Source organism: Hippocampus guttulatus, chromosome 12 (assembly GCF_054856545.1).
Source record: "Hippocampus guttulatus isolate MCC_2025c chromosome 12, RoL_Hgut_1.0, whole genome shotgun sequence".
In the NCBI taxonomy this organism is placed as follows: Eukaryota; Metazoa; Chordata; class Actinopteri; order Syngnathiformes; family Syngnathidae; genus Hippocampus; species Hippocampus guttulatus.
In genome coordinates, this window is record NC_141272.1 from 6,397,556 (window position 1) to 6,425,435 (window position 27,880).

General features: G+C 44.0%; 1 protein-coding gene across 1 annotated transcript; it reads left to right on the forward strand.

Moving 5' to 3' along the window:
- On the forward strand, positions 1-27,611 carry gucy1a2 (guanylate cyclase 1, soluble, alpha 2). The gene is made up of 9 exons (XM_086125460.1): positions 1-1,121; positions 9,157-9,218; positions 9,817-9,941; positions 10,963-11,858; positions 17,963-18,175; positions 19,076-19,348; positions 21,560-21,703; positions 24,200-24,354; positions 24,887-27,611. The coding sequence occupies exons 1-9, from the start codon at positions 810-812 to the stop codon at positions 25,104-25,106; spliced, it is 2,400 nt and encodes a 799-aa protein (XP_085981586.1). The 5' UTR covers positions 1-809; the 3' UTR covers positions 25,107-27,611.
- Positions 27,612-27,880: the final 269 nt, after the last annotated feature.

The window sequence follows — 27,880 nt, forward strand, 5'->3', positions numbered from 1 at the left end:
GGCCGCATTCCGAGCGACGGCCGCGGGGACGGGTCGACGCTGGAGAGGCACGTGTGAACCACGAGAGGACGCTTGCTCCGCAGACAGGAGCGCCACTGTCGCAGAGGACTATAGAAGGAATCGGAAGAGGCGAAGGGACGAAGACGGAGAGCGCATCTGCTGTGATTTATTTTGGGGCCACGGGGATTCTCCTTCAAAGTGCGGAGGGGAAAGACGCGCAGGGACATGTTTGTATCCCGAATAGGACCGTGTCGGAATTACCTGGCGTGGGGCAACATGTGATGGATTTTGGCGACGTTTCAATTCTTTTTTGGGAGGTCTGGACGCTATATGACGTCTGCTTTTTTTTTTTTAAATAGGACGGCACACCATATTTAAGCTAGCTCCTTATTCGGATATATTGAAATTTGTTCCTCGAGTGGGTCCGGTGTCGTCCTGGCATCCCCCGAGAGTTTTTGCGGTATATAAGAGCCCCCCCCCCCCCCCCAAAAAAACTACCTCCGAACCTCTTACGTAAATGTTTGCGTGCAGTTAGTGCCCCGGTTGTCGGTTGAATCCCCCCTCCCCGCCCCTTTACCCGCTCCTGCAGAATACACCCTCAGACACCCATCCTGTGCACACGTAGACTCACCTAAGCATACAAACCATGTCTACATAATAGCACAGACAGACACCCCCCACCACCGCCACCAACTGATGAGTCCGTGTTATATAGGTGGACGTGGCACGCACTCGGCTGTAGCATCATTCTCCTCTTCCTCCTCACCACCAGAGCTGCCGCTGTTTTCAGCGTTCACTTCCTCGCCACCATGTCCTCGTCGTCGCGCAAGATCTCCTCAGAGTCTTTCAGCAGCTCGGTGGGCTCCGATTGCGGGCTAGAAAGCCCCGGGGGGGATGGAGGGGACGGCGGGCTGGAGGCGGCCGAGGAGCTCCGAGGGTGTCCCTTCTCTTCCTTCCCCAGACCGCTCCTCTGGAACGGCCGCAGCCCCGCCGAAAGGCTCGTGTGCCCGACGAGTGGGGAGCAGCCTGGAGTCGGCGGGCCACACAAGAGGGTGACCAGGAGAAGAAGGGTCAACCTGGATTCGCTAGGCGAAAGCCTGAGACGGCTGACATCACCCACGGTAAGGCTTCGATTAGACTTTACAACGAACTTGCCCACTAGACATATTTTCTAAAGTCATATGTATTCCTTTAAGTCTGACAGCATATTAGCATTCGGTATTGTATGAAGCACAGAGTTGATTTATTTTGCGTTTACAGTGCTGTTCAAGACAACACTTAAAAACTGACATGAATTGTTTCCCACTGGACGAATCCTTGTTGTCACTCCTTCACAAATTCAGCGCCTTTTTAATCGTAATTGAGATCCCAACTACATATTTTGATGTTGTCGATTGTCTTAACATTTCTAGTATAAAATTAATGTCATTTAAAAATTCAGTTTACCATTCAAAAGAAAAAAGATGTTTATCCTTTTTTTCTTCTTCTTTTTAACTCAACTTTTTTTGTTTATAACATGTATGCCCCAGGCTTCATTGTGGTCAAACAACCATATTTTACATTGAGCTTGCAGGCACCAGGTTGCCTCCAGGGATCCCATGAGTAGACTGAAGGCCTGTTCTAAAATTGCCCACCGGTAATGGGACATTGTGAATTTCGAGGAACGTGTAGAAGTGATCATTTGAAAAGGATGTAGAAATAAAGTGTTGCATTAAAAAAAAAAACTGGCAACATTTTTCATAAAAATGAACCACAAAAGTACACGTTTATTATTTTTTAGAAACGGTTTATATCATAACTTTTGTGTTTCTGGTACTGTACAAATACAGGGTAATAATAAATTGCAATAATGGATATGTGATAAAGGAAACATGAGGAGCTGTTCACATTCCTCTCACTTTGTAACAATGTGTGGCATGGTGCTTCCACCAGGGTTCCACAAAGTTTGCAAAGATCAAACAAAATGAAAAGCATTTCATTGTTTGAATCGACATTATACAGTATATATATTATAAAGGCAAATTTAGCCACCTGATTTTGACTTGATCAGACTTGGTTCAGTGAAGATAAAAAAAAAACAACCAACAACAACAGCACTATGTTCATAAGCCACGGAGGTTCACACATCACGTCATGAAAACAAAGTGATGGCGATCAGTTTTCCCCTTCAGTGTGTTGTGTGTTGTCACTTTTGAAGATAAAGTGAAGTGGTATGTTCGAAAGCGGAGATAGTTGTTTTGAAGGCTAGTTCTGCTGCAGGAATGAGGACACAGGTTGTAAATACACTGTTCCAAAACAAGTTTTGATTGTTTGCTTAGCTAAACACTGTGCATAAAAGGGCATACGTACATTCAAATCACGATAAAGGGAATTGTGGGAGATTGCATAACGCAGTAGCAGAGGTGGTTTAGATCAGCGAAGAGAATTGTTACTTTAGAGTAATCCTCCAAAGGAATTACTTGAGTAAGATTAAGTACTGAAAAAAACCCTACTTGGGCACTGACTAATCAGAATCAGAATCAGAATCATCTTTATTGGCCAAGTATGTAGAACACACAAGGAATTTGTCTCCGGTATAACACGCTGCATTAGTATCATCGTAAACAACAAATCATTGAACCATTTTAGAGTAACCAGTAGCAGTATTTGTAGTACAAGAGTACGAGTGAATAACTTATGATGTATTACACAGAGCATTATGTTCTGCAAACGCACACAAAGACCACCTCTTGTATGTTTCTCAAGTTCAAGTAAATTGTAAAAAACACAGTTTGCATTTTTTTGGGGGCCAAAACTGTAGTTAATCAATTTCAAAATGTAAATGATTGACATTTATGGCAACAATGTTAGTTAGCACAACAAAATAAGCAAATTGTTGGTTCCAAAACATTTTGCGGAGTTGTTTTTACTTACAGTATGTCTTTAAGTTGTGGACACAATTAGTTCTGTCAACTTATTTCTTTTTTGTGAAATGCGGGAAAGCTCATTTCCACATTTTACCAATTTCTGCCTATCCTCGTTCTATACAGTAAATACAGATTTCTACCGAGTTTCATTTGAAAACTTACTTCAATGTGGGGTTCTTTGTGTGGTCACGTGACGGCCTACCTCCGTTTGGTGAAATTGAGTCAAATGTCACTAATACTGAGGTTGGATTAAGTCAAACACTCATGTGACATGAAGCCTCTCTGACTAACCAAAATAGATTGCGCAAGCAATTCTAAATATCCGTAGATGAAAATGCAAGTAGAGAGTGGACTATTGCTTGCTCTTTTTAACACAGAAGAAACGTTTCTTCCGAACAAAAATATTACAGCGATGTTAAAGCTGCACACTTCCCAGCAGGCTTCGCAGCGCTCTTTAGAACTAATTAGCTGTGTGCAAATTCGTAAGCTGAATTCATGGAGCCTCCGAGGACCGTGGCAAAATTGGACAGGCCTTGCATAGAGGAAGCGGGGAGCAATATAGGCTTCAAAAGTGTGCTCCGAAATTGTCTTCACTCAGGGCACCGTCTCCATGGAAACGAAGGCCAGATTTGAAGGCTAGAGTTGAACGCCGCAGGAATTTAGACACACCGGCGTGTAGCGGAGGCACACCGGAAGTTACGTTATAGGGCCAATGAATTGAGCCTGTGGAGGATGCAGCTTATGAATTTGGACACAGCCACTGTTGCTCTTTAATTACTCTGTTATAGTGTGGCTGTGATGTCTTTAAAGATGACAGCAGGAACATTTCAGATAAAAGAGGGGCGTAGAGGGACATGCTGGGAATAGTCAGCGACGGTGGTCATCGCGTGCCGAAAAATAGTTGACGGGGGTGGAGGTTGCTGGGGGTAGGGGGTGTGTCATCCGCTGCAAAGTTGTTTGCGGACAAGCCACCATGTGCCAAAACGTATTTGGCAACAGTGTGTGGCCATCACGCGCTGAAATGTAACCGTTGATCGGGAGGGTCTCGTGGACGGCTGCCGGCGGCCGCGACGGGCCCGGAAATACACCACCCGTTCGGGAAAATTCACATCATTTCTCGAAATTCCTTAAATGTTGGATTGTGTGAGGCAGTCGGTGTGTGGAATGACTTGGAGCTCGTTGTGGCCGATAGCAACTCTTAGCTGAATGGGCATTCTGTGACCGCTCGTAGCCTCATCGAATCTTGTCATTCTTGGCCACACTGCGTTAAAGTAAAAATAAAATATGCGATGCAGTATTCTAATAAGTAGAATTTATCAAAAAAAGTACTGTAAATGTAAGTCATTACCACCCACCTCTAGACAGCAATACAACACCCAGTGGCAAGCTGGGCATTTGCTACCTGGGCGATCTTCAGCGGGGGCTCGCCATTGCACCACGATCAAGTTGCACTTGAAGAAACCGTCAACACGATACAAAAATACGATATAAAAGCACACAGATGTCCCAGCGATGGTGATGAATGCATGCAGATAGCTACAGATGTGTTTTGTTAGTCAAGCTTGGCTTGCTCTGACCAACTATTAACAACCAGAAAAGTGAAAAAGTTATTATTGCTCTTCGAGGACAAACTTGAAATTTGATTAGTTAATATTATACAGGCGGCCCGGTAGTCCAGTGGTTAGCGCATTGACTTCACAGTGCAGAGGTACCGGGTTCGATTCCAGCTCCGGCCTCCCTGTGTGGAGTTTGCATGTTCTCCCCGGGCCTGCTTGGGTTTTCTCCGGGTACTCCGGTTTCCTCCCACATTCCAAAAACATGCATGGCAGGCTGATTGAACTCTCTAAAATTGTCCCTAGGTGTGAGTGTGGGCCAGGTGGTTGTTCGTCTCTGTGTGCCCTGCGATTGGCCGGCAACCGATTCAGGGTGTCCCCCGCCTACTGCCCGAAGACAGCTGGGATAGGCTCCAGCACCCCCTGTGACCAGAGTGACGATTAAGCGGTTCGGAAAATGAATGAATAATATTAAACAATGATGCCGGCCAGTAATACTGATTCTGAAAGGTTCTTGACAAATTCGACTGCCATGGCAGCACATCGAGGCTGAAAAATATGATTAAATTGATTTAAATCAAACATTCACATTCACCACTGTCGTCGGATAAGATTAAATGGGGTTGCCTAAGACCATGCATTTTTAGGTATTGTTGCCTTCTCCCCAGCTATCGCTATACCTCACCCGAGGTAACCGGAATCATCTGGCAGATGATATAATAATGTGGTTGACCTGCATTTTTGTAACGTGTGTGTGTACTACGCTCTGATGTAAGCAGTGCAACACATGATTCTTTTTCTGTTGTACAGTCGAAGGGATCTATTTCTGTCCTTCGATGTACTGTACGGCCTGAACTAATGTGTCACCGTGAATATTTGACTTTGATGTACCCTTTTTGGTCGAATCAAAAGCTTACAAACGTGTACGTGGAAAGTGCTGAGGTTTCCGCAGCAGTGCGTGCAGTGTGCGAGCGGAGCAAATTTGGAACGATGCCCATATCATTGCTTTGTGTTGCTACAGCAACAGGGGACAATTTGTCTGGAATAGTTAATTAATACTTCTTACAAAAGATTTCCACAAGCAGCAGAAGTGTCATACAAATGAGGAGTTTGACATTCAGTGTTCCATATTCTCAAGGACAGCGACACACTTATCTTGGGAGACTGCAGCTGAATGAGAATGTTCAATGTTTGTGTCATTATTGTGTGATTAGTTTTATTCATCTCTCCAAAACCTCAGTTTGCATGTGTTAGGAGATTAAAAAAAAAAAAAAAAAAGAGAAAAAATGATCAGCTTCACTCAGGAGACTTGAAGTTGGAAAGCTCAACGAGGCAATGAATGAAACAAATTCCCTGACAGAGTAACCTATGAACCTCATTTGCCTCATCACTCATCAATGCGCATTTTATACCCAACAGACAACAGCATAAAGTCATTCCTTATGTCATTTTCATTTCAATGGTTTTAAAAATAATGTTCAATTCACTGAGAATGCTGTAGCTTAAAATTGTATTTAGTTAAATGATATCATCCTTTTATTTATGTATGTATGTTTTTTTTTTTATAATTACAACTTGAAATCTGATGCATGCAGTAAATGGACTATTGCAGCTTCGGTTCATGACCTGCAATTCGTAAAATGTGGTACAAATTCCTTTTACTGAACAGCAAGTATGTGTCATGTATACTCGGTCGATCAGACTTCTGATATTAGTAGTGAATACAGAACTCTGGGATCTTCTGGAATCTTCTAACTAGATCCCACACCATTTTATAATCTGGGAGGGAAAAAAAAAACGTTTTTTAAAGAGTTCTCACGCAAGTAAAGGGTCTGGTACAGACAAATGTGTTGTCAAAGCATGTAATATGCATGCCAAACCAGCAATTGGCAACATTGTGGGAATGGGATTGATTTTCAGCCCTGAAGTTTGAAGGGTCAGACAAGCCCACTTTTCATTCACAGGTATGCATGTGCACACATGATATAGACACGCACAATACATGCAGTAGGCTCAAGGTTGTAACTCCCTCTGTCACTAAGTCATTGTACCATCGAGTACCATGGAGAGTCATGAAATACAATGCACACATAATCCAGGTCCTTACTCAAAGCACTCCTTATACAAACAGAACCAAGACGCAGTAAAAACCGTTTTGCTGACCGCAATTGATGAGACAACGCCGTTTTCTTTTTTAATCGTTACCCGGTACTTTGCTTTTGTGTACTATCGCCAAATCAGGGCAAAAAAAGCCCATGTGCATTTATGTTAATCATCAAAGGGAATCCGGGGTGATTCTTTTTCCCCAAATCGTTCTGAACAAATAAAAAGCCAACTTCAGCGATTTTCTACTCATTTCCTTATGTTGTCTTTTTGTAGGAAAGGCTACCAAATTCATATGGGTGCAAATGGCACATGCTGTTTCGGCGTGTAGCTCACCTCTGTGTTTATTACCTTATTTATTTATTTTTTTATTCTCTCACACACCATTGCTGCTTGCATACTCAGTAGCTGCGTGCAGCGGCAGTGTCTGTTGTTGACTGCAATGGACCGTGACAGAGAGAACAGAGCATGCTCTCTATGGCTGTCTTCACTCCCTGACCACGCTGACCCAGAAGCAATGACACCCACACACACAACACACACTTATATGTGAGCAAACATTCATTTTCTCTGTCTCCCCCTCTTCTTTTCATCAACTTAGCGATCCATGACACTGATCAAGGCCTCAACATATTGTACACTAATGCAGAAAAGTGTGAAACAAAATGGGTGAGTGTGTCTAGTGATGCATTCTGTCCAATGCATACAGTACAGTGTGTGTGTTTGTGTCATCCTAAACAGGACACACCGTAGTAAGTCACAGCTTGATTTCTGACTCGGTTTGAAGAATAAATCGACTGACATTGGCTTGATACCACCCATTTAGCGACTTTTATAAAAATGGAAACAAACTATTGATCTGTACAGCATTAACGATCTCACGAATGCTCTGTACCGATATTTTTCTCCAGTCCAATATCAGCGCTGTCACCTCTAAGCGATCGAGGTGGAAAGTGCATGTCACCTCTAAGCGATCCTTTGCTAAGTTTACGACTGTAAGCACTCTATAGATGTACAGAACTGTGAATGTTTGTCTGCTTGCCTGTTGAACGAGCCATAATGAACCCTTTTCAAAATGACACTGACTAAACACGGCTAATTGTGTGGTGTCTTTTTTTAATTTTATTTCGGGACATTGCAGATGATACATGTTGTCGTGCACCGCTACATTTCCAGTTCGATGGCCTTGGTCACTATTTTCCTCCGTGCCGTCACTTGGCAGCCACAAAAAGCCAAATAAAATTCCAATGGATGACTCGGTAAGGTGAAATCTTGAGAGGTGTATTCCCACCCCCTCCAAATTATTTTTAGTTGTTTTCCAAGTTACTCAGAATTTTGAGGTTGCATTCTGTGCACGTAATGGCAACTTAACATCCAGCAGTATAACGACTGCAGGAGTGAAAGACTAATGGTGGGATTTTACCTACCCCCAATGTAAAGAGACAGAGCAAACAGATAACCAGATAAAGAATATGGGAACTAGACTTTTGTTCATCCTATTTTAAGGAAAGCTCTTATGTCCTGTCAAATTCATTCATTATACACACCCTTATCATATTTGGTCTGTTTCTATATATGTGTGCATGTTCTAAAACGGACTCAGTTGGACCTGTAATGTGCATGGAGTATTTTTCATGTGTGTATCGTAAACATGCCAGCGAAATGTTGATGTATCTATACTTAAACTGCACAAGCTTCTGCAAGTGGCAATAGTTTGTACCCGTGACACACACACACAAACACACACACACAGATGCACACACACGAACCTGCGCATGCTCTGTCGTAAATGACTTGCTGAGTCAAGGGCACAGTCACAGAGAGGCATTGGAAAGTACATGCACACAAGTGGAGGGAGAGATAGAAAATCACTTGTCCTCTTATTTATTTATTTTTTAAGCTCTTAGGTCCCAGCAGTCACGTGATAGGTGTATTTTCTTCTGTTATTTTAAAAGGTGAATATTTGTGATAACAACACAATATATATATTTTTTAATTCTCTTCCCCATTGCTCACTTGTCCCTTTCTGACTTTGCTTCATCTGTTTCAATTCCCACACAGGCGCAGCCATACGTGCTCGCGCGGCTGAAATCACTCCTGTAAATGTCCGTAGTGGGCGGAGGCCTCTGAATGACCTCTCCAGCTGGCACACTGTGTTCTTAGTATTGTCACTATAACCTTGCATTTGAGCAGCGTCACACAGGATCACATTGGACCGGTCTTCTCAAACCTATTCTGGCACAGATTTCCAAAATACACCAGCTGTGCTGGCACACACACACACGCACGCACGCACGCACGCACGCACACACACACACACACACACACACACACACACACACACACACACACACACACACACGTTAGCTGGAAGTGATTAGCAGTCAGTCAGAAGAATTGCAGCACAATGGATGAGATTGCAGAAAAGGATGTTCATTAGAAATCAACATGGGTTTTTTAATGTGCTTCCTTCCTGACGTCTTTGATGTTCATGTTGATTTTCATGATTTGAGATTTGGGGTGCAGCAAAACGAGACGGCGATGCATGAGGAAATTCGAATGACCTCCAAATGAAATGTTCAAACTTCTTTCAGACACAGACTGTTCAAGAGGCTCTGCAGAGGACGCTGAGGTTTTACAGGCAACACGAGATCAGGTAGATTGTCGGTGGTTGTCTTGTCTGTGACGTCTGCCGCTACGCTCAACTGCTTTTCTGTGGCGCTTGCTTGATTTCACTACTCTGTCACACAAACACAAAGACCACAAAAAGTCAACTACATCCATTCTGTCACCTCCTCTTCCGTAGCATTCTTGTATTGAGCTGAATAATGCCGTCAGTGCAAGTGTGCCTGCGAAGATTTTGGCCTCAGCTGACGTCATTTTTTTCTTCAGGATACACCGAATGAATGGACCGCACCTTTGTTGGTTGCTTTCGCGTTGTACACTCCATTTTCCTCCTCAGCAAAAAATCAATTTCACATCATAATCAACTATTAGTTCATTAACTTTGTTATGATGCACATCTCTGGTAGGTTCTGCTGCATTCCAATCTTGACACTTACATTTGTATGAAGGAGTTTTAGCATTTATCTGTTCAGTGTAACACATTTAGTTTCAGAATACGCAAACCTTTCACATGAAGGGTGGATACATTTCATGAAGGTTAACTAATACAGAAGTAATATATTAATATCATCGAGCGACAGATATTGTTGCTTCTCTGTAGTCATTGTTAGTCTTTGGGTTACTCACAGGTGTCCAGATTCGAGTCAGGAGGACCAGCGAAGGGACAGTACAGAAGAGAAGTGCCCATTTCTAGAAAATTCTGGTTCAGAAGAGGGTGTCCTTCAAATCCTGCAGTACACGGCCACCTTACTGGGTAAGACGGATGGAAATCTGTGCGTGTTGGCAAAAGAAAGACGATGGTCGATTGACATGCAAGATGCAGTGCATGTCATTTCGCGCTCTCTGAGTTTGTATGGAATTGCTGTATGAGGCGATAATACATTTCTTTGGGTTCACAGTTATAACGGCCCTCCGAAGGAAACCATAACTATGATGCGGCTCGTAAAAAATTCACACAAAAAAGCCGCGCTAATTGTCAGACGTGGTTCCAGCAGGAATTCAATTTTAGTCACCTTTCATCCGCCAAGTTGTCAGGTGCACCGTGCGCATGTCACAGGATATGCCCTCAGTATGTGGCACAGAGAGATGAAGCAGACTCCCAAACAAGCACATCAAGGCTTGCTTGGGTCGGCACGAAAATCACGAGACGCCAGTTTTTACACTCGAGGGCATCTGCGCTGTGTACAAATATAGAGCCCGAAATGTTTAATCTTATTAAGCAATCAGTATTCATGGGAAAGGATTTTTTTTTAAATTCCCTCCATATTGATAATTTCCACAAAGCTTTGATATTTGAGTACGCTGAGAATTAATTTTCTTTGGTAGATTTGCTTTAATTGATGCAAAATAAAGCATTCACGGCCAACAAACACTTATAGCACGTGCTGCTGAAGTTTATGACCGAAAATTCTGACTGCATGAATGGTCTCAGTGTCTCGTACTTGTCAAATGTGTGGTAGGATGAGTTTGATGTGGAAGAATTTGAAAGCCCTGATTTAGACTCCAACAAACCTCTGGGGGAAAAAAATAGAATCAAGCTTGTAACCATGAAGCCTCGTTGCCCATCTCCAGTGACCTCCGACGTCACAAATGTTCTTCCAGACGAGTGGACAAAAAGAACCTGTGCTCCATGTTATTTTCCTACAATTTTAGTTCCTGCATGATGATTGAGCTGGAGTCCCAAGACTTATTTTCAGACAATTTACTGTATCTCATCCCTTTTCAAATCACGGACCCTGGCTGACTGTTTGTGCTTTGCGTCTTCTCTCTCTCAGGAGTCCCATTCTTAGAGCTGCGTGAGCATTTTGGCGAGGAGTTCTTCGGCCTTTGCTTTGAAGAGAACGAACGTGTGCTCAGGGCCGTAGGTGGCAACCTCCAGGACTTTTTTAACGGCTTTGATGCCATTTTGGAACATATTCGCACCTCCACGGGTCGCCGCGCGTCATCGGAAAGCCCTTCCTTTCAGTGCAAGGATCCCCATGAGGAAGAGAAGGGCCGAAGAAAATTGGATCAAGAGCTCGGATCACAAGATAGAGGGAAGTTGTTGTTACTCCATTGTTTTAACCCGGCCCCTGTGGTGGGATTGATCATGCCGGGGCTCATCAGAGCCGTTTCCAGACGCATCTTTCATTCCGAAGTGGAAGTAGAAGAAGTGCCCCCTCTGACTCCTTTATTGCCCAAAGAAGATGCAGATCACAGCTATGCTGATTCCGCCACACCAACTCCAACTGCATCCCCATCTGGCTCGCCCTCCTCCTCACCTTCTCCACCCTCAGCTTTCCCAAGCACTGCTCCCACAGTTTGCATGTCCTTCCAAATTCAAGAGACATGTCCTTCCTACCCCCTGCCAAACGCTGTCCCCGTGTGTCCCAAGAAAGCTTCCTCATCACTTTCAACCAACCCCAGTGATCTACGCATCGGCCTGGCCACATTTTGCCGTGCCTTTCCATTTCACCTCGTTCTCGGCCCTCGGATGGAACTTTTGCAGCTTGGCGAGGGATTACGGAGGCAGGCTCGCATCGAGCCTCACCGGGGTCTCTCGTTCAGGGACTGTTTTGAGATCATCTCACCCAAGATGGAGCCTTCGTTCCAGGGGATCCTACTGAGGCTTGCATCCCCTTTTACTATCCGTACTAGACCAGACACCACACAACTGGGGACCAAGGAAAAGGTAAGATAATCAAAAATTTCTTGATTAACTCACATCCAGCTTGCAATGTTACACGATTCCATTTTATCACTACACACTTCCCCTAAAGATACCAAACACAGTCTTGTATTCGAGAAATAATCTTTGTGACGTTAACAAAAAGTAGCTGTCATCATTTTTGAAAAATCGGAGTTGCAGCAGGTAACTTCACAATGTCAGCTTCCTTATTTTCCCGCCCCTACCAATTTACTCCCCCTCTGCAGTCATGGGGCTTGCTATTTATCTGGTACATATTTCCAATGATGGTGGCTCGTGGCCCTCACAGTGCAGAGGTCGTGGGTTTGATCCCAGCTCAGGCCTCCCTGTGTGTAATTTGCATGGATTGTTTCCGGTTTCCTCCCACATTCCCAAAACATGCATGGCAGGTTAATGGAACACTCTAAATTGTCCCTAGGTGTGATTGTGTGCGCGGATGGTTGTTCGTCTCTGTGTGCCCTGCGATTGGTTGGCAAATGGTTCTGGGTGTCCCTCGCCTCCTGCCCAAAGACTCCAGTAACCTGGAAATGCTCCAGCGACCCTTGTGAGGATAAAGCGGATTGGAAAATGGAGGGATGGATATGCCCAATGATCATTTATTTTTCCTTCTAAGGCTGATGTTTGCATTATGATTTAAAAAGTGATGTGCAATGGCAGAACCCAGGGGGATTTGGCTCGCTTCCAACCCAGTCTAGGACTCACTTCCGTATCGGCAAACAAACTTGAAATATGGCTTGCTATCTATACTATCGGAAAAGAGTCATGCCACAGACCCGCTAGTTTGGATGGGGCCGGGAGCCTCACTACATTTCAGTGAGACGACAACATCACACGAATACAAAACATAACATGTGTCTGTGATAATACTCTCCATGAAAGACAAACTGTTATATTACGTGTCGCTAGAAACAAGCAGCACCACTTTTCAAAAAAATTCCCAAAGGACAAATGAAAACTATTGAGCTCAATAATGAAAGTCATTTGGTTTCGTATTCCCTCCGCAGGACTGTTATGGGTGGACTGAGGTTTGGCTTGAACTCTCCACAAATGAATCAATCCATACTGTATGCTATATCCGGTTCTTTATTGATTGGATCAGTCAGCCACAACAACACCCTCGTGGTGAGAACTGACATGGAGATTGGTCAGTGCTGTGCTTTCGCACGAATGCAGGAAGATACTTCAACAAATGTTTCTACCCTTGCTTTTGCCTATTCTGACAGTCTGGGTCACTCATTAAAAATAACAGCTACTGTTTTCAATCTGCCTTTGATGTTCTTGATTTGGATGACGTCATGACGCAATATTTCAATGCATTTGTTTGTTTGTTTGTCAAAGCAGTGTTCCTCCAGTAAGACCAAGTGATCTGTAACCAACTTTTGCAACGCGCTGTCTAGTTCATAAAGCCATGCTGGTAACATTTTAAACAACACCTGTGCATTTGTTATTGACATTTAAGTACAAAAATACAGTAAGTTGCAATAGTTATAGTTAACATGAAAACAAATGTGTAGAAAACATATACTTTGATAAGGAGCAGTCACTTGAGGTTTTTCTCTCATTAATGCCCTCTGAGAACCTTGCACACTTTTTGAACACGTTGAGTGACAAGGTGGAAATAGTGTCTCATTGTTGGGTCAAGGATGGCTTGGTGAAATATGTTCTTTTACCGATAGAATAAATTCCATCACATTTCCACTATGGAATGTAAAAGGGGATACGATGGGGTTCACATGGCTCTCATCAAATGACTGGCAGAGCAAAAACTACAGTAGTTGTCTTGCCTTTCTCCCACACACCACATGGATGGATACTGCTCAGGGTTAAGCCTTAATCTGTCAACTGTAAGCGGCTGTTTGTTTTTTTGCAGTGTACATTCCTACTCAACTGCTTTGCTAAATGCGTTTTGTATGACCAAGGCAAGAAAGCAGAAAACGGAGAGAAAGGGAGGGATGGGTTGACATTTTCATGAGAAAGGGCAACAAGAGAAGGCGACAGGCCAAGGTAAAGAATCCAACAATCCCCCACTGCTGCACTCGGTGTGTGTGTGTGTGTGTGTGTGGGGGGGGGGGGGGGGTGCATTTTCAGTTTGACATCTTTCCCTTTGTCACCAAGGGACATTGGCTGGGCAAGAGACATCCAAAGGCCCACGGTAAAGGTCAAATCCCACCTCTCTCCATCCCTACTTGATGTGTACCAGTAAACGTTAGGTGGGCTGGGGTGGCGGACTATGCAGAGGTCAAATACATGCCACAGCGCTGCAATGGTACATCAGCATGGAACAGATGTATTGTACTGTATAAATCTGTAAGATTTGTCCCGAGATTCCTTTAAGATTGATTCTACTGTACAATATTTTGAGGTCAAATGACCGCAACAAAAGCAAGCCATTTGCATTGATCTCAGGTGTCTGTCATCAGTTTTCAGTGTTAGAACCTTTTGAAGAAAATTGTACAAAAACAGAAATTGGGGCCGTTTCTTTAACCCATCAGATTTCAAATTTAACTCAGAGGCCCTCCATGACGTACACATTTCTCTGTCCTCGAATTGGTTGGTGAGTCCAGAAGTTATTAACAGTCAGTGTTGACAAACAAATTGTGTCTGGAGCAATCTGCACACATCCCAGGTGGCATAATATATTTTAATATTATTTGTCATGTCTTTCATGTTTTTAGATAAATACTGAGTCGGGACAGGGTTGTGAACAGTACTCTCTTCTGTGGTGTGACAAATTTAAAGAGACATTTATTTTTGGCTTTAAGCAAAAGAAAATGGAGTCTGTATAAAACAGAATGGCATGGCAAGGTTGATTTTGGGAGGAACATTTATCAGGTTTTGAAAAGAGCTCCACATATCTTGTAAGACTATTATGAGTACTAAAAGTATTGGTTTATGTTTCTGTGACCTGAGTTGTAATATCTCGATACATACTGTATTTTCTCACTCATAGTTTATAGCTCTAGGCCCATTTGTCACATTGTGCGGATTGACTTTCTTCAATTTATCTTACCTCGTTTTATTCAGACACCCTTCATCTCCCTGCGTGTATATTATTTTTTCCCCCCTTTGCTTCCATCTTCTAATCTTCTCTGTGTGTGATGTAAACACGAGCAGGACAGACTGCTGAGTGAAACAGATGCTCAAGCAGACCAACACAAATCCTCCAGGGACGTGTGCAGATGAGTGTGTCACTATGTACATTACGTGTGTATGTGACAGAGAAACAAATTAGGTCACCGAGTGAAATGTACAGAGACATACAGTAATGTATCCAGCGTGTTTAGACACTGAAGAGAATGCTTAGTTCAGCTCCTCTAAAATGGGTTGATACCACTTGTGTGTTCCTGTGCTGGATTGTTTTACTCTTTGTGGTGTGCTTCTTGCTGTGGAGAAGTATATTGCCATGGAAAACAGCATGAGTGTGATTGTTCAAGCTTTTCAGGCAGTGGTACCTGTTTAGAATACACACACACACACACACACACACGTTTAAATGTATACACGCCAGATTTTAGCCTCTAATTGGTTCATCAAACCAATGAAAATATCAAACACATGTTCGACAAGCCCCTTTGTGATGGGAATATAATTAAATGTCTGCCATGCTGTGCTTTTACACCGAGCCAAACCAAATAAGATGCCAGCATCTCTTGACTTTTCTCTCATCATATTTAGTGAAAATGTAAACGACACACTGAAAATAACACAGGAGCTATTGGAAGCACATTACCCACCACTGTCCTGATTTCGGTCGAAAATAGATTTACAATTTCAAGGTTTCCAATAGCCTTTCACGGTGATACAGATATGTAAACGTCACACACAGGGTGGGGATCCATCCGTCCATTTTCTGATCTGCTTTCCAGCTCTCCCAGCTGTCTTCGGGCAGTCGGCGGGGGACACCGTGAACTGTTTGACAGCCAATCGCGGGGGCACACATTGACGAACAACCATCCGTACTCACAATCACACTCAGGGACAATTTAGAGTGTTCCATTGACCTGCCATGCATGAATTTGAAATGTGGGAGGAAACCGGAGTACCTGGAGAAAACCCACGCAGGCCCGGGGAAAACATGCAAACTCCACAAAGGGAGGCCGGAATCGAACCCTGCATCTCTGCACTGTGAGGTCGACGCGCTAACTACTCGACCACCGGCCGGGCCGCCCAGGGTGGAGATGACTATGAAAATATCCATGTACTGTACAAGCAGAATCACAGTATCATTTTACAAGGTGTGTCGAAAAAAGCTTCACTTCTTCAAAGTGCCTCACCGAGATGACCTCCTTGAGCTTGGAAAAGATGGAAAAAAATCTGGTGAGTAGAGAGTTTGCACCAGAACGGCGATGTTCCTGGCAGCCAGGAACCGTCGGATGGCTTTGTGAGCAGGCGTTTTGTCACGGTGAAGCAACCCCGAGTTGTCCTGCCACAATTCTCGCTTCTTCTCATGCACTGAGCAAAGCAAAAGGCTGCAGGATCTGCTGGATGACTTTGTAGGGGAAAAAGTAGACATTGTGCAACAACAGTTCCGATTTTTTTTTTTCTGACACACCTCTCGCGTTTTAGATTTTACCACCATGTCGATGTGTTTGGCCCTCCCATCTTACCTGATTGCTGTAGATCTGACTGAGTATAAACTGTATATTTGTAGTGCAATTCAAATTGGTAAAACATTAGGATTTTATGGCAGCCTGTGTTGCTGTCAACAAATGACGTGTTCTTTGTCGATAAACCCACTTGGCCACATTAAAGCGTCCGTTCACCTGTATATGTGAATATGCGTCTCTCATCAACAGTCGTTCAAACGAACGGTCCGCTGCCTTTTCAGGGCGGGTGCTTGTAACTTGAACCCTGCGGGGTCGAGGCTCCACGCGACCACACGGATGCGTATGTTTTTGTCTGGTGGCGTTTCTTGGAAAAGAGACGTCTCCCTGGCGATTGTGTGTTTGTGTGCGGCAAAAAATATGGTGCGGTGTGTGTAATGCAGCCTGTATGTATTATGCAGACAAAGGAGAGCCTGGTGCTATAAATAAAACGGGGCTGCAGTGTGCTCACCGGCGGAATAATCTATTTGACACTATGGAGAGAGACAGAGGGAGGATGGAGGAGACGGTTTAGGAGAGTGTGTGTCTGCGTAAGGAGCAGGTGAAGAAGGGAAGAGTAAACAGAAGTAATCAACGGGGGTCAAGGCTGGTCAAAAGAAACCACGTGGAGGGAAAGGCTATGTGTCAGAGTACCGTACTGCGTACTCGCATTCAAAAGAGGTACAGTGTCTGTCATCATCCCATGAGACGATTTGCCACGATGTCCATTTTAATCTCACCGCTGGGAAGATGTGTGACGCTTTGTCAGGAAGCATTTATAAACCCGGCTTGGAACAATAGTCCAGAAAAGCTATTTGTCACCAAGTGACACATTCGTTTCCTCGGAGTTAACAAGCAATTGCCATTGTGGTTTGAGGGCATTTCAATCTATCAGGGCGGCCCGGTGGTCCAGTGGTTAGCGCATCAACCTCCCTGTGTGGAGTTTGCATGTTCTCCCCGGGCCTGCGTGGGTTTTCTCCGGGTACCTCCCACATTCCAAAAACATGCATGGCAGGCTAATTGAACACGCTATATCGTCCCTCGGTGTGGGTGTGAGCAGACATGTATTATGTATTATGCAGACAAAGGAGAGCCTGGTTGTTCGTCTCTGTGTGCCCTGCGATTGGCTGGCAACTGGTTCAGGGTGTCCCCCGCCTACTAGCCGAAGACGGCTGGGATAGGCTCAAGCCCCCCCTGCAACCCGTGTGATGATTAAGTGGATCAGAAAATGTGTCTATCGACGTCGGACACCAGTTCACCCACTTTTTAAAAGCTTTTTCCCCTGCCTTACAAGCCGACATGCATTATGCATTCAGCCTGACTTCACCACAGAGATCCTATGTTGCTATAATTATCTCTGAATGTGCACAAAAATGCAAGACTTTATGAAATTGTCGGTTGTGCAATTTGAAAAAGGATTGGGAAAAACTTGGAAGAATTTGGAGGGCTTTCTCTCCTCACATAGATTTTTATTCCTTTGTGTCTTCTTTGTCATTTCATGGCCAGGTCATGGAGTTGAAGGGTCAGATGATCCACGTGCCAGAGTCGTGCTCTTTGATGTTTCTGGGCTCGCCGCGTGTTGACAAATTGGAGGAGCTCATGGGCCGAGGCCTCCACCTGTCAGACATCCCCATCCACGATGCCACACGGGACGTCATCTTGGTGGGGGAGCAGGCCAAAGCACAGGACGGCCTCAAAAAGAGGATGGACAAACTCAAGGTACAATGGCAGCCAGTCAGATTATTATTTCGGAGAACTTTAGAACACATTGGAACTTCTCATTTCAAAAGAAATCCAATCCAGAATTCTTATGGGCCACCGATTTGGCTCCATTTGGAATCCGTTTTTTGACTAAAATACCGAGCGCACATCGAAGCATCCGCCTTTCATCAAGCCTTTCTTCACTCCCCAGGCAATATTTTCAGTGGCATTTCAGAAGTTAACCTCTGTACAATAAAACTATAAATAATGTCACAATAGGAATAATTGTAATCTTTTGATGACTTGCGAGAGGGAGGACTGCTGAAGGGAAGTTGCCGAGTGTTCGGACATCAGACATCTGGAGCCAGCTTGCAGAGTGTTTTCCGTCCCTCCGTATCAGTAGAGAATCTTTGCGGTTCCAGTCATGCACCTCTGTTTTGAACAACGATGCTAAAATCGGTTGTACCGCTGCCACTGATGAGTCAAATCTCAACATTGCCAGACTGACTGCATTGAGCAGAGCCCCCCCCGGGACTTGCTCTTATAATTTGCTTTCAAAGCATCCACGAGCAAGTCACTGGCTCCTGACCCAGTCCATGCATCTGCTCTGTGCATCATCTCTCGCTGCTCGTACTCCCCCGTGCCACTCTCATAAATAGGTGCATTTCACTCAAGTTGCCCAGATGAACAGCGCTCGCGCACTCCATCAGACGGGCTCAGAGAAGCTCGCCCACAGACACAAATAATCGCACGCAAGATCGAATTAACACGCGGATAGATTCGGGTGTTTTATTGTTTTTCTTCTAATCCGGTGCACTCCTCCCACATCCCAGCAGCGCCGTCGCCAACGCCTTCATCGGAGCACAGCACCCCAAATCAAACCTCTTCATCTCTTCCCTCCTCATCCTCCTCTTTTAGGCCACATTGGAGCGTACTCACCAGGCGTTGGAGGAGGAAAAGAGAAGAACCGTGGACCTCCTCTATTCCATATTTCCGGGCGATGTGGCGCAGAAACTGTGGCAGGGTCAACCGGTGCCCGCTCGCAAGTTTGATGACGTCACCATGCTATTCTCCGACATCGTGGGCTTCACGGCCGTGTGCGCACAGTGCACGCCGATGCAGGTCATCTCCATGCTGAACGAGCTGTACACTCGCTTTGACTACCAGTGCGGCATTCTGGATGTCTACAAGGTTGGTCAACAAAAAAAGGATGCAAAAAAACCCACTGACGTCTTTGACACAGAATTGCTGCCTCGCAGACACACAGATGATGATGTCATTGACATGGGCAACCTACAATCAGATAATGATGCGCAAGAGCGGCAACTCCAGTGTCTAGTGCTTATGATTGCTTCTTACGCAACCGCACAAGAGAATTGACCGTCATTATTCAACTTCACACCCCGGTCCTGGCATTGTGGCATTTCTCACTGGCTGGTAAAAAGACATTCCCACAACCTACACACTGTGTTGATGTTGTTTATACAAAACAGTGACACACACACACACACACATGCACACACAAACTGGATAAATGCCCGCTTTTACTGGCAATGTGAAAGGGGCTTCTGGTAGGGGGGGCGGGGACTCTGAAGGCAATTGGATAAAAAAAATAAATAAGAGCTTGAGGGTGAAGTTAAAATGCTTTACTTTAGGTGTGACCCCTCATAATGTTACATAAAAAAAAAATGTAAGATGCTTCTCTGTGGGGACTTTTCATGCCCAGCGCAAGTCGCTCACTGTCATGTTCCGCTCAGTCTTTGTTTTTGGGATTCAGCACCAGCTGGAGTGGATGCATGTTGAGCGGCGCACCTGTTTCTTGTTCCTCATCAAGCCTTGACTCGTGTTTAAGGAGGACCTTGCGTGCTGTTATCGAGACCTCACGTTCAACACTCATAGTTGCTCCTTTTCCGATCGTTTCTTTTGTTTTGGTTTTCCAATTGTTCTTGTCCGATTTAAGTTGTGTGTGTGTTTGGGCTTTTGACATTTCGTTTTGTGTATTTTCGGGTGTCAAATTTAGCTTGCTGGTTGCAAGTGCTTTCTGTTCATATTTGGTTTTGCTGGCTCTTTGTCGGTCCGTTGTTTTTCGAGAAATAAATCTTTTTCTTTCGTAGTTTACCCGAATCTGCGTTTGTGGGATCCGGACACTATCCGGTTTGTTTCCAAACATTGTCAAGCACAAAAGGTTGTCTTGACAGTGTGTATTAGTGGAGTCTTCTTTCTTTTGGTATTTATTTATTCATTTATTTTAGACAAGTGCATTTAAGAAATAGGTGTTTGCGCTTTTGTGGGACAAATCCAAAAACAAGCCGTCCCTAATGTTTAAGAAATCAATGTAAAAGGCGACACTTAAGCAACGAACAAAAGACCCATCAATTCCAATAATTTTGCTCACTTGAAAATCGGGTGGCTTCAAACGAAACATGCTCTGCGCTGAATTGCTTAAAATAAAAGCTGGAACTCTGAACATGTGTCTTGTGTTGTCTTTTTGTTTTAAAACCCAAATGTGTTCAGTCTACCACAAAAACAAAAGAATCAACTTTGCCATTGCAATACTTTTTGAGGGGGCTGGATTTTGTTTGGGCTTTTTTTCTGTTGGAATTCTACCCTTGAGACAATTTGATTGTTGTTTTCCATATTTTCTTACTTTTCGTTGTTTCAATGTTATTTATTTTTATTTTTTACGCATTCCCGTTTTCAAAGCAGCGTTAATTGCTGCGAGTAATTGCATGTATGTGTGCAGGGAAGAGGAATGTGTGTGGCAAAACAAAAATAGAACACAAACGCAGGTGGACGCACTGAGGAAAGTGAGGCGGCCGTATCGTGACATTGTCATGGTGACTGTCCAAATGACTTACCCGCTGGAATGCTTAAAGCCGTTTGTCTTGTCTTTTTCTCTTGGTCTTCTCCATCCTATTTGTTCAAGCCACACAGGTTTGACTCAAAGAAATGGGTTCAAACATGGGGCCTCACTTATAGTTGAGTCCATACTTAGAAAAAAAAAGAAATCATTCATTTCAGTTGTTGTGTTACAACCAACTCAACAATTGTAATTACGCAGAAGTGGGTACTATAAAACCAATGGCCTTCTTAATAAGACAGTGACACCCACAACATAAAATGACAAGTAAAAAGTCAAGCGAATAGCCCACCCCCGCACCCTCAATTTCAAGACCAGTATTGTCCATGTTTGCAAATCCATTTCCTAAAGCCCCCTTTCTGACTAACCTTCAGACGTCTGTCGTCATGAAACAGCTCAACTATGCCGGTAACCAGGAGGAGATCCTCAACAGTGTTATGTTAACATCAAACCAGAAGCCAATTTTTGCACTGCTTGCAAAAAAAAAAAAAAAAAAAAAAAAAAGTTTGTTAAAATTCAACGTGACTTCACTTTTCCCACAGATAGAGACCATAGGTGACGCCTACTGCGTGGCGGGGGGTCTTCACAAGAAGGTCGACAGCCACGCAAAGCCCATCGCGCACATGGCTCTGAAGATGATGGAACTTTCTGAAGAAGTGCTCACACCTGATGGCAAGCCTATTAAGGTGAGTTAGGTGACCGTGCGGACAAGCCCGCTTCCTCGTTGGCAACTCAATCGAACCCTTGCACCTCCGCACTGTGAGGCTGACGTGCTAACCAGTCATCAGTTTATACAGTGCGGTGAAAAAGGATTTGCCGCCTTCCTTTGCAAAACCAGATGCTCTGTGCAGCATTTTGGATCGGAATTGTTTTTAATATACGTGAATTGGATTGGATAAGAGGTGTACAGTATATAATATACTTCAGTGAGCGAAACACAGACCGTTGTGACAACCATCCGTTTTCTTAATGCGTAACCCCTCTGTCAGTGCTGACATACATCGATTGATCGAACTTCCAAACTGCCTCAGTTGTTGTCCTTTCATTCCTTAACCCCAAGTGACGTTCTCTGTTAATGCATTGCAAAGCATGCATCACGTTTTCCAGCCAAGGGCACACCTGTCCAGAATTAAATCGTGTGGCTTCATGAGCATTCATGAAAAAGCCATAGACATGACGCTTGCGCTGTTTTACATATGCATAGATGCTTGGTTTTTTAAATTTAAAAAAACAATCAGATTAACAGCAGGTTAATGGAAGCATGTCCTGTTTGTGTGGATGTGTCCATGTACGTGGATTGAATGTGATTAAAGTAGGTTTCTTATCTAATCCTGTTTTTTGTTTTGTGATCAGATGGCCAGATGTTCATGATGTGTTTGTGTGATTTGAATGTGTGTGCGGGAACCTCCTGAGGATGACCCGGCCTACCCTGTCACAAGACACACATTGCCTGCTTTCCACAAAGTACATTCTTTTAAACGACCTTTTTGACCAAAATCAAAACAGTACTGGACAAAAGAAAACAGAGAAATGCAGAAAAAGCAACAATTGCGTCATGAGTGTGTCTTCTTTGTGAAAGAATAACAATGCATTTTGTACCATTCTGTTTTATACTGACCGACAACCAGATACAATTACACTTTGAGCAAAAATACAGAAAATAAGAACTCTTGTATTCAGCAGCCATATGCTCTTTAAGTTTTGATTTACCCGACGCTTCAGCACGGAACCTGAATTTGAATTTGAAAGTAGAAAGACGATGAAAACAATGACACTACCCAACCAGTGTGTGCGAAAGAAGCAGCAACATAATTGCTGATTAACAGAGAGGACAGAGGTTCTCTGTGCTTTCCATTTGTCTCAAAATAGAAAGGCCTTGCCAAGCGTTTTTGGTCTGCATGCTCCCCCCCCCCCCCCCCCATCCCTCTCTCTGTCATCGCCGTCTCCCTGCATGCCTCGTTCCATTTGAACAAACGAAGCGACTCATGCCTCAGTAGTGTCTTGCTTTTTTCTTACAGAGCTTATTTTCTGCCCGCTTTTCTCCATCTACCCCCCCCCCCCCCCCACACCCTCTCTTGTACTTGCCATTGGCCAATTCTCGTCCTGTTGGTCCAAAAGGGGTGTTATGGCCATAACCACTTGATAAATGCTCTTCGGTGAGAGCACTCAACTCCAGCCAACGTTGCGCTGTTATGCAAACTAGCATGAGAGCTTAGAGGGAGGAAAAAAAAAAAGCTCAACTGACAGAGCGATGGAGAGAGTGTGATATGAGAATTGGAAAGAACTGTTTCTACAGGGAGCGTCAGACACAGAGGCCCGGATTTATAATGCGAGTGTATGAATAGCCGAGTAACTGTCAATCAAAGAATTACTGTTTCGTATTCGACCCTGTCGTGGCTTTTCATGGCCACACTGTGTGATTTAAGGGCAAACTTGTCATTTTATTTATTTTTTTTCCCCCTCCCCATCTGATAATCTGAAATCACCGACAATTGCCCTTCCATCCCCATCCGATTGCATGCTTTTCAATGTTTTGCCATCTAATGGCCTGATGAGGTTGACGTTTCCCTCTAGCTACGAGTATATTGTCCCCCGGCCTTTCTATCGCTGTCCTTTCTGTCTCACTACCCCCCATACCCTGCTGTTGCCATGGCTACATCGAACTGTGCTGGCATGCAGACAGTAGCGTGGGTTTCCACGGTGATGAGATGCTCCAGTAGATCAGTAGGACTCTACTGGGTTCCAAGGCCCGTCCTGTCTGTTCACCGTATGTGAGTGACTCATCAAGAGGACGCCGATTAAATTTGTATCGAATGGTTGGTAAATGAAATGTTGCGGAAATTGATGGATTACCTTTTTTGACTACAGTGGTATGTTGAAGGTTGGATAACTAGCATGGACATTTTGGACATCTTTCAACTGACAACTGAGTGCATGACGTCCACATGACATGCAATTGCATTGCACGTCACTCGACCTCATTTCAGCCGGCATCAAATCTGTGTGCATTGCATTGCATTCGGAGTTGATTTCATTTTATTGTGAAACAATAATATCCCAGCCGTCTTCGGGCAGTAGGCGGTTGACGCCCTGAACTGGTTGCCAGCCAACTGCAGTCAGTTCTGGTTAAGTAAACTGAAACACAATCAAACCGCTGGTTGTCTTTCTTGTTGTCTCCCTAGCTGAGAATCGGCATCCACACAGGCTCCGTCCTGGCTGGTGTGGTTGGAGTTAAAATGCCAAGGTATTGCCTTTTTGGGAACAACGTGACTCTGGCTAGCAAGTTTGAATCAGGGAGTCACCCGAGGTGCATCAATGTCAGCCCTACAACCTACCAGTAAGTGGCATGCACATACTTGTGTGTGTGTGTGCGTGCGTGCGTGTGTTCACGTCAGTATAAATGTAGGGCTGCATTTCAATATGGCAGAAAAGCCCACTAAAGTCCATTGGAGAATTGGTATTTAAAAAAAAAATGTTAGCGAACAACGGAGGCTATGTCCCCACAAAAATATGGAAACGGATGACTGTGCTCATGTCAAACCGCGAATATCTTCGCTGTACTATAATTCTGGAATAAACACACAGGGCAAGTGTATCGCTTTCTCAGATGGAGGAATGCACCTGTGTTGACAAAGAGGAGCGCTCTTTGTCAACACAGGTGCATTCCTGTTGCAACATCCACAAATCATCGAAAACACACAAAGAAAATGCAAGAGAGAGTTTTTAAATGCTCACACTGAGCTGAGGTCTTGTGAGATATGTTGAGGTGTGACATCATAGGTAACAGTCGTTCCAATTGTCTTTTTTTTTTTTTTGTGCCTGTAGAAAAGTTGTTCCCCCACCAAAATTTTAATTATTTTCTTTCTCAGGCTGCTAAAAGATGACCGATCGTTTTCCTTCGTCCCTCGTTCGCAACTGGAGCTCCCTGAGAATTTTCCTAAGGAGATCGCAGGAACCTGTTATTTCCTGGAGGCGGGAACCTCTCACAGCCATGCGTCACTGACCAGCTCTCGCTCCGCCCCCCCGGCCTCTATGAGGAAAGTGTCCTACAGCATCGGGACCATGTTTCTCAGAGAAACAAGTTTGTAGGAGTCACAAAGGATGCGGCAGACCAGAATCGAACACGTGGAGCCGACAGGACGCCCAATGGCACACATTGTGGATATGCAAATGACAACCTGGACTCATTGCTCCGGGACGGAAGAACATACGAGGAATGATTTTCATCCCAGATGATTCCTACATGGGCGACTTGGTGGAGAAAACCGAATTCGTTTAGCTTGCTGGGATTCTCTGAGCCCCTCAAGGAATCAAGCTCTCCTCTGCAGTCTTGATTTTCACACGAAAGAGGTTTACAGTCTTGAAGTCCTGATGCTTGGAGAAGATCTGGGTGTGTCGGTTGAATCGTGATGAGGTTTTCCACAACCAACCATGAAGGAGGCGCCGTGAACGACTGTGGGACTGTCTGTGGACCCGGAGGACCACGAGTGAAGAGCAACACACACCTCCCTCCATCCAACTGACCAAATTCATGTCCCACGTTCCATTAACTGTTGGTGTGCATTGCACTCCCCCAGGGAATGGTTGGAGAGGACAGAGGAGAGGCCGGCGAGAAGCAACAATGAGTGGATAGTTCTGAAGAAAAAAAAAAAAAAACCTTGATAATAGAGGAAAATAATAATGCCAAAAAATGCTAGAACGAGAGCCTTTTTTTGCTTCTAACTCACAGTGAACTGCAGTCTACAACGATCCAGACATTTCATTGCAGCTAATATGTTCAAAAGTGTCCATTTGAAAGCGATTCTCAGCTCAGTGCCTTTTCTGCTCAATATCAGGAGAAAAAAAAAGAAAAACACGCAGGATGGATTCATTTCAGATACCTGAGGGGGGAAAACGCCGCACATTAACACACTGGTCCTGAACTTTTTTCCTCCAGACATTTTGGTGTTTTCATCCTCTCTACCCCGAGAAAGATTCTGAACAATGAGAGCGCCCATGGGTCGGCCACATAAATATTGAACATCACCACTGTAGGTAGCGGCAAATGGCGGCAATTCTTTTGATTCGTCAGAGGGGAAAAAGGAAGGAAAAAAAAAATCATGAAGTGCACTTCATAGGTTCCAAACATTTCAAATTGCAGTTATTCATGACATCAAGTTCGATCAATAATACACGTGATGCCGTTGGTTCTCCTACGGTCACAGCATATGCAAAACTTCACATTTGCAGAAGTTGTTTGGTTGTTTTTTTTTTCAACCTTATTAGGATTCTGTTCTTCTCTAAGTCATTTTCCTGCAACGTACTTGAAATCTCAGGCCTTCCAAATGTGTCAGTGTAGCTCACCAACAGATACTTCAATGAAATAAATTGAGATGGTCATCGTTTGTGCATTTTTGATGCCACTGTTATAGATTGTTTAACATATGTAACATTGGTGAACTCACGATACATATTTGGCATCCCCCGCCCAATCCCCCCACCCCCCCCCCCCCCAAAAAAAATTGCTGACCTTTTACAATCGGGATGCTCAAAAATCAAATTGATCAGTGGGAACGCTGTCAATTGTGTGGCTATGGTTGTCGAGGATTGTTTCTAAGAAAAACGACATGATGGTAACTTTGGGAAGTTGTGCTACGTCCGCACAGACTTCCGCGATGGCAGCAATACAATACAACCCTCCCGTCCCCTTAAAATTGCCTTGCAAAGCAGTCCAATTATCCAACAATCTTCTTGAATCAACACACCTGCTGAATTCTTCGGATGTCCATGCGTTCACACAAGCAAGGATTTGCTGGTCCGCTTCGTTTTGTCGTACACATCTTGGGCTGTTTGTTTCAACTGCAGGATGCGCGTTGTGGCGCAGATGCACATGGGCAATAAATCTTATCTCTACAGTCAGAGTTGGATCAAGTCAGGAAGCTATGGTAGCCAACGATAACCCAAATTCTTGGTTTTATGTCAAAATGAAAAATTGAATTGGTCACAAACTATATGGTAAAGATGAGTTTCTGGAATCATAAAATGACGCACCAAAAATTTAAAATCAGCCATTTTATTATATTGATTCATATGGGGCCAGCTTATCACTGAACCAAAAAACAAAGCCCCCCCAATGTATCATACAAAAATGAAATAAACACTTTCATTTTTCATAGATAACAAAAACGCATCCAATCACCCCAATGTTATGTATATGGATTTTTGTGCGTGTATGTGGTTTCTTTTCCTTTTTTGAAATTTTATTTTAGAAAACAAGGTTTTTGATTCCACAGCGTTCACTGTAGTACTAAAAAAAAAAAAAAAACCTCTTGGTCCCATTTACTCTGATTTTAAAAGTTTACTTTACGCTGTTCTCTATGGGCCCCAATGTATCCAGCGAGACATCTCAGTTTGGTTGGTTGATCTCTGGATGTATTATATTATTGTATCATTATTATTATTATTATTGTTTTATGAAGGCTGAACATAAACCACTCGTGTTGAAAGCTGGTGTGTACCAGAAAACGGTTCTATGGAAGTTGTATGACTGACATTAAGGGCACATTTTCTTGTCTTAACATATGTAAATAAAACACCAAGTGTGTTTAACAAGGAGCATAAAGACTCTGGTTGTTATTATGTTGACACTGAGCAGAAGAAGGCCGGAATTGAGATTTGAACCCGAACCCCCCCATCTGCGTGCTACCCGCGCCCACGGCTCTTCCGTTATGGCAACAAAACAAAAACAAAATACAATCCTTGCGTGTCACTGCTGTTCATCCCTCAACTTTGCGCAGTCGTTTCGTGCAGCTCTTTATTTATGCCCTTCGACCCTGTTATGCAAATACGTCCCCATTACACTAATTGGCATTGTGAGGGTTGAA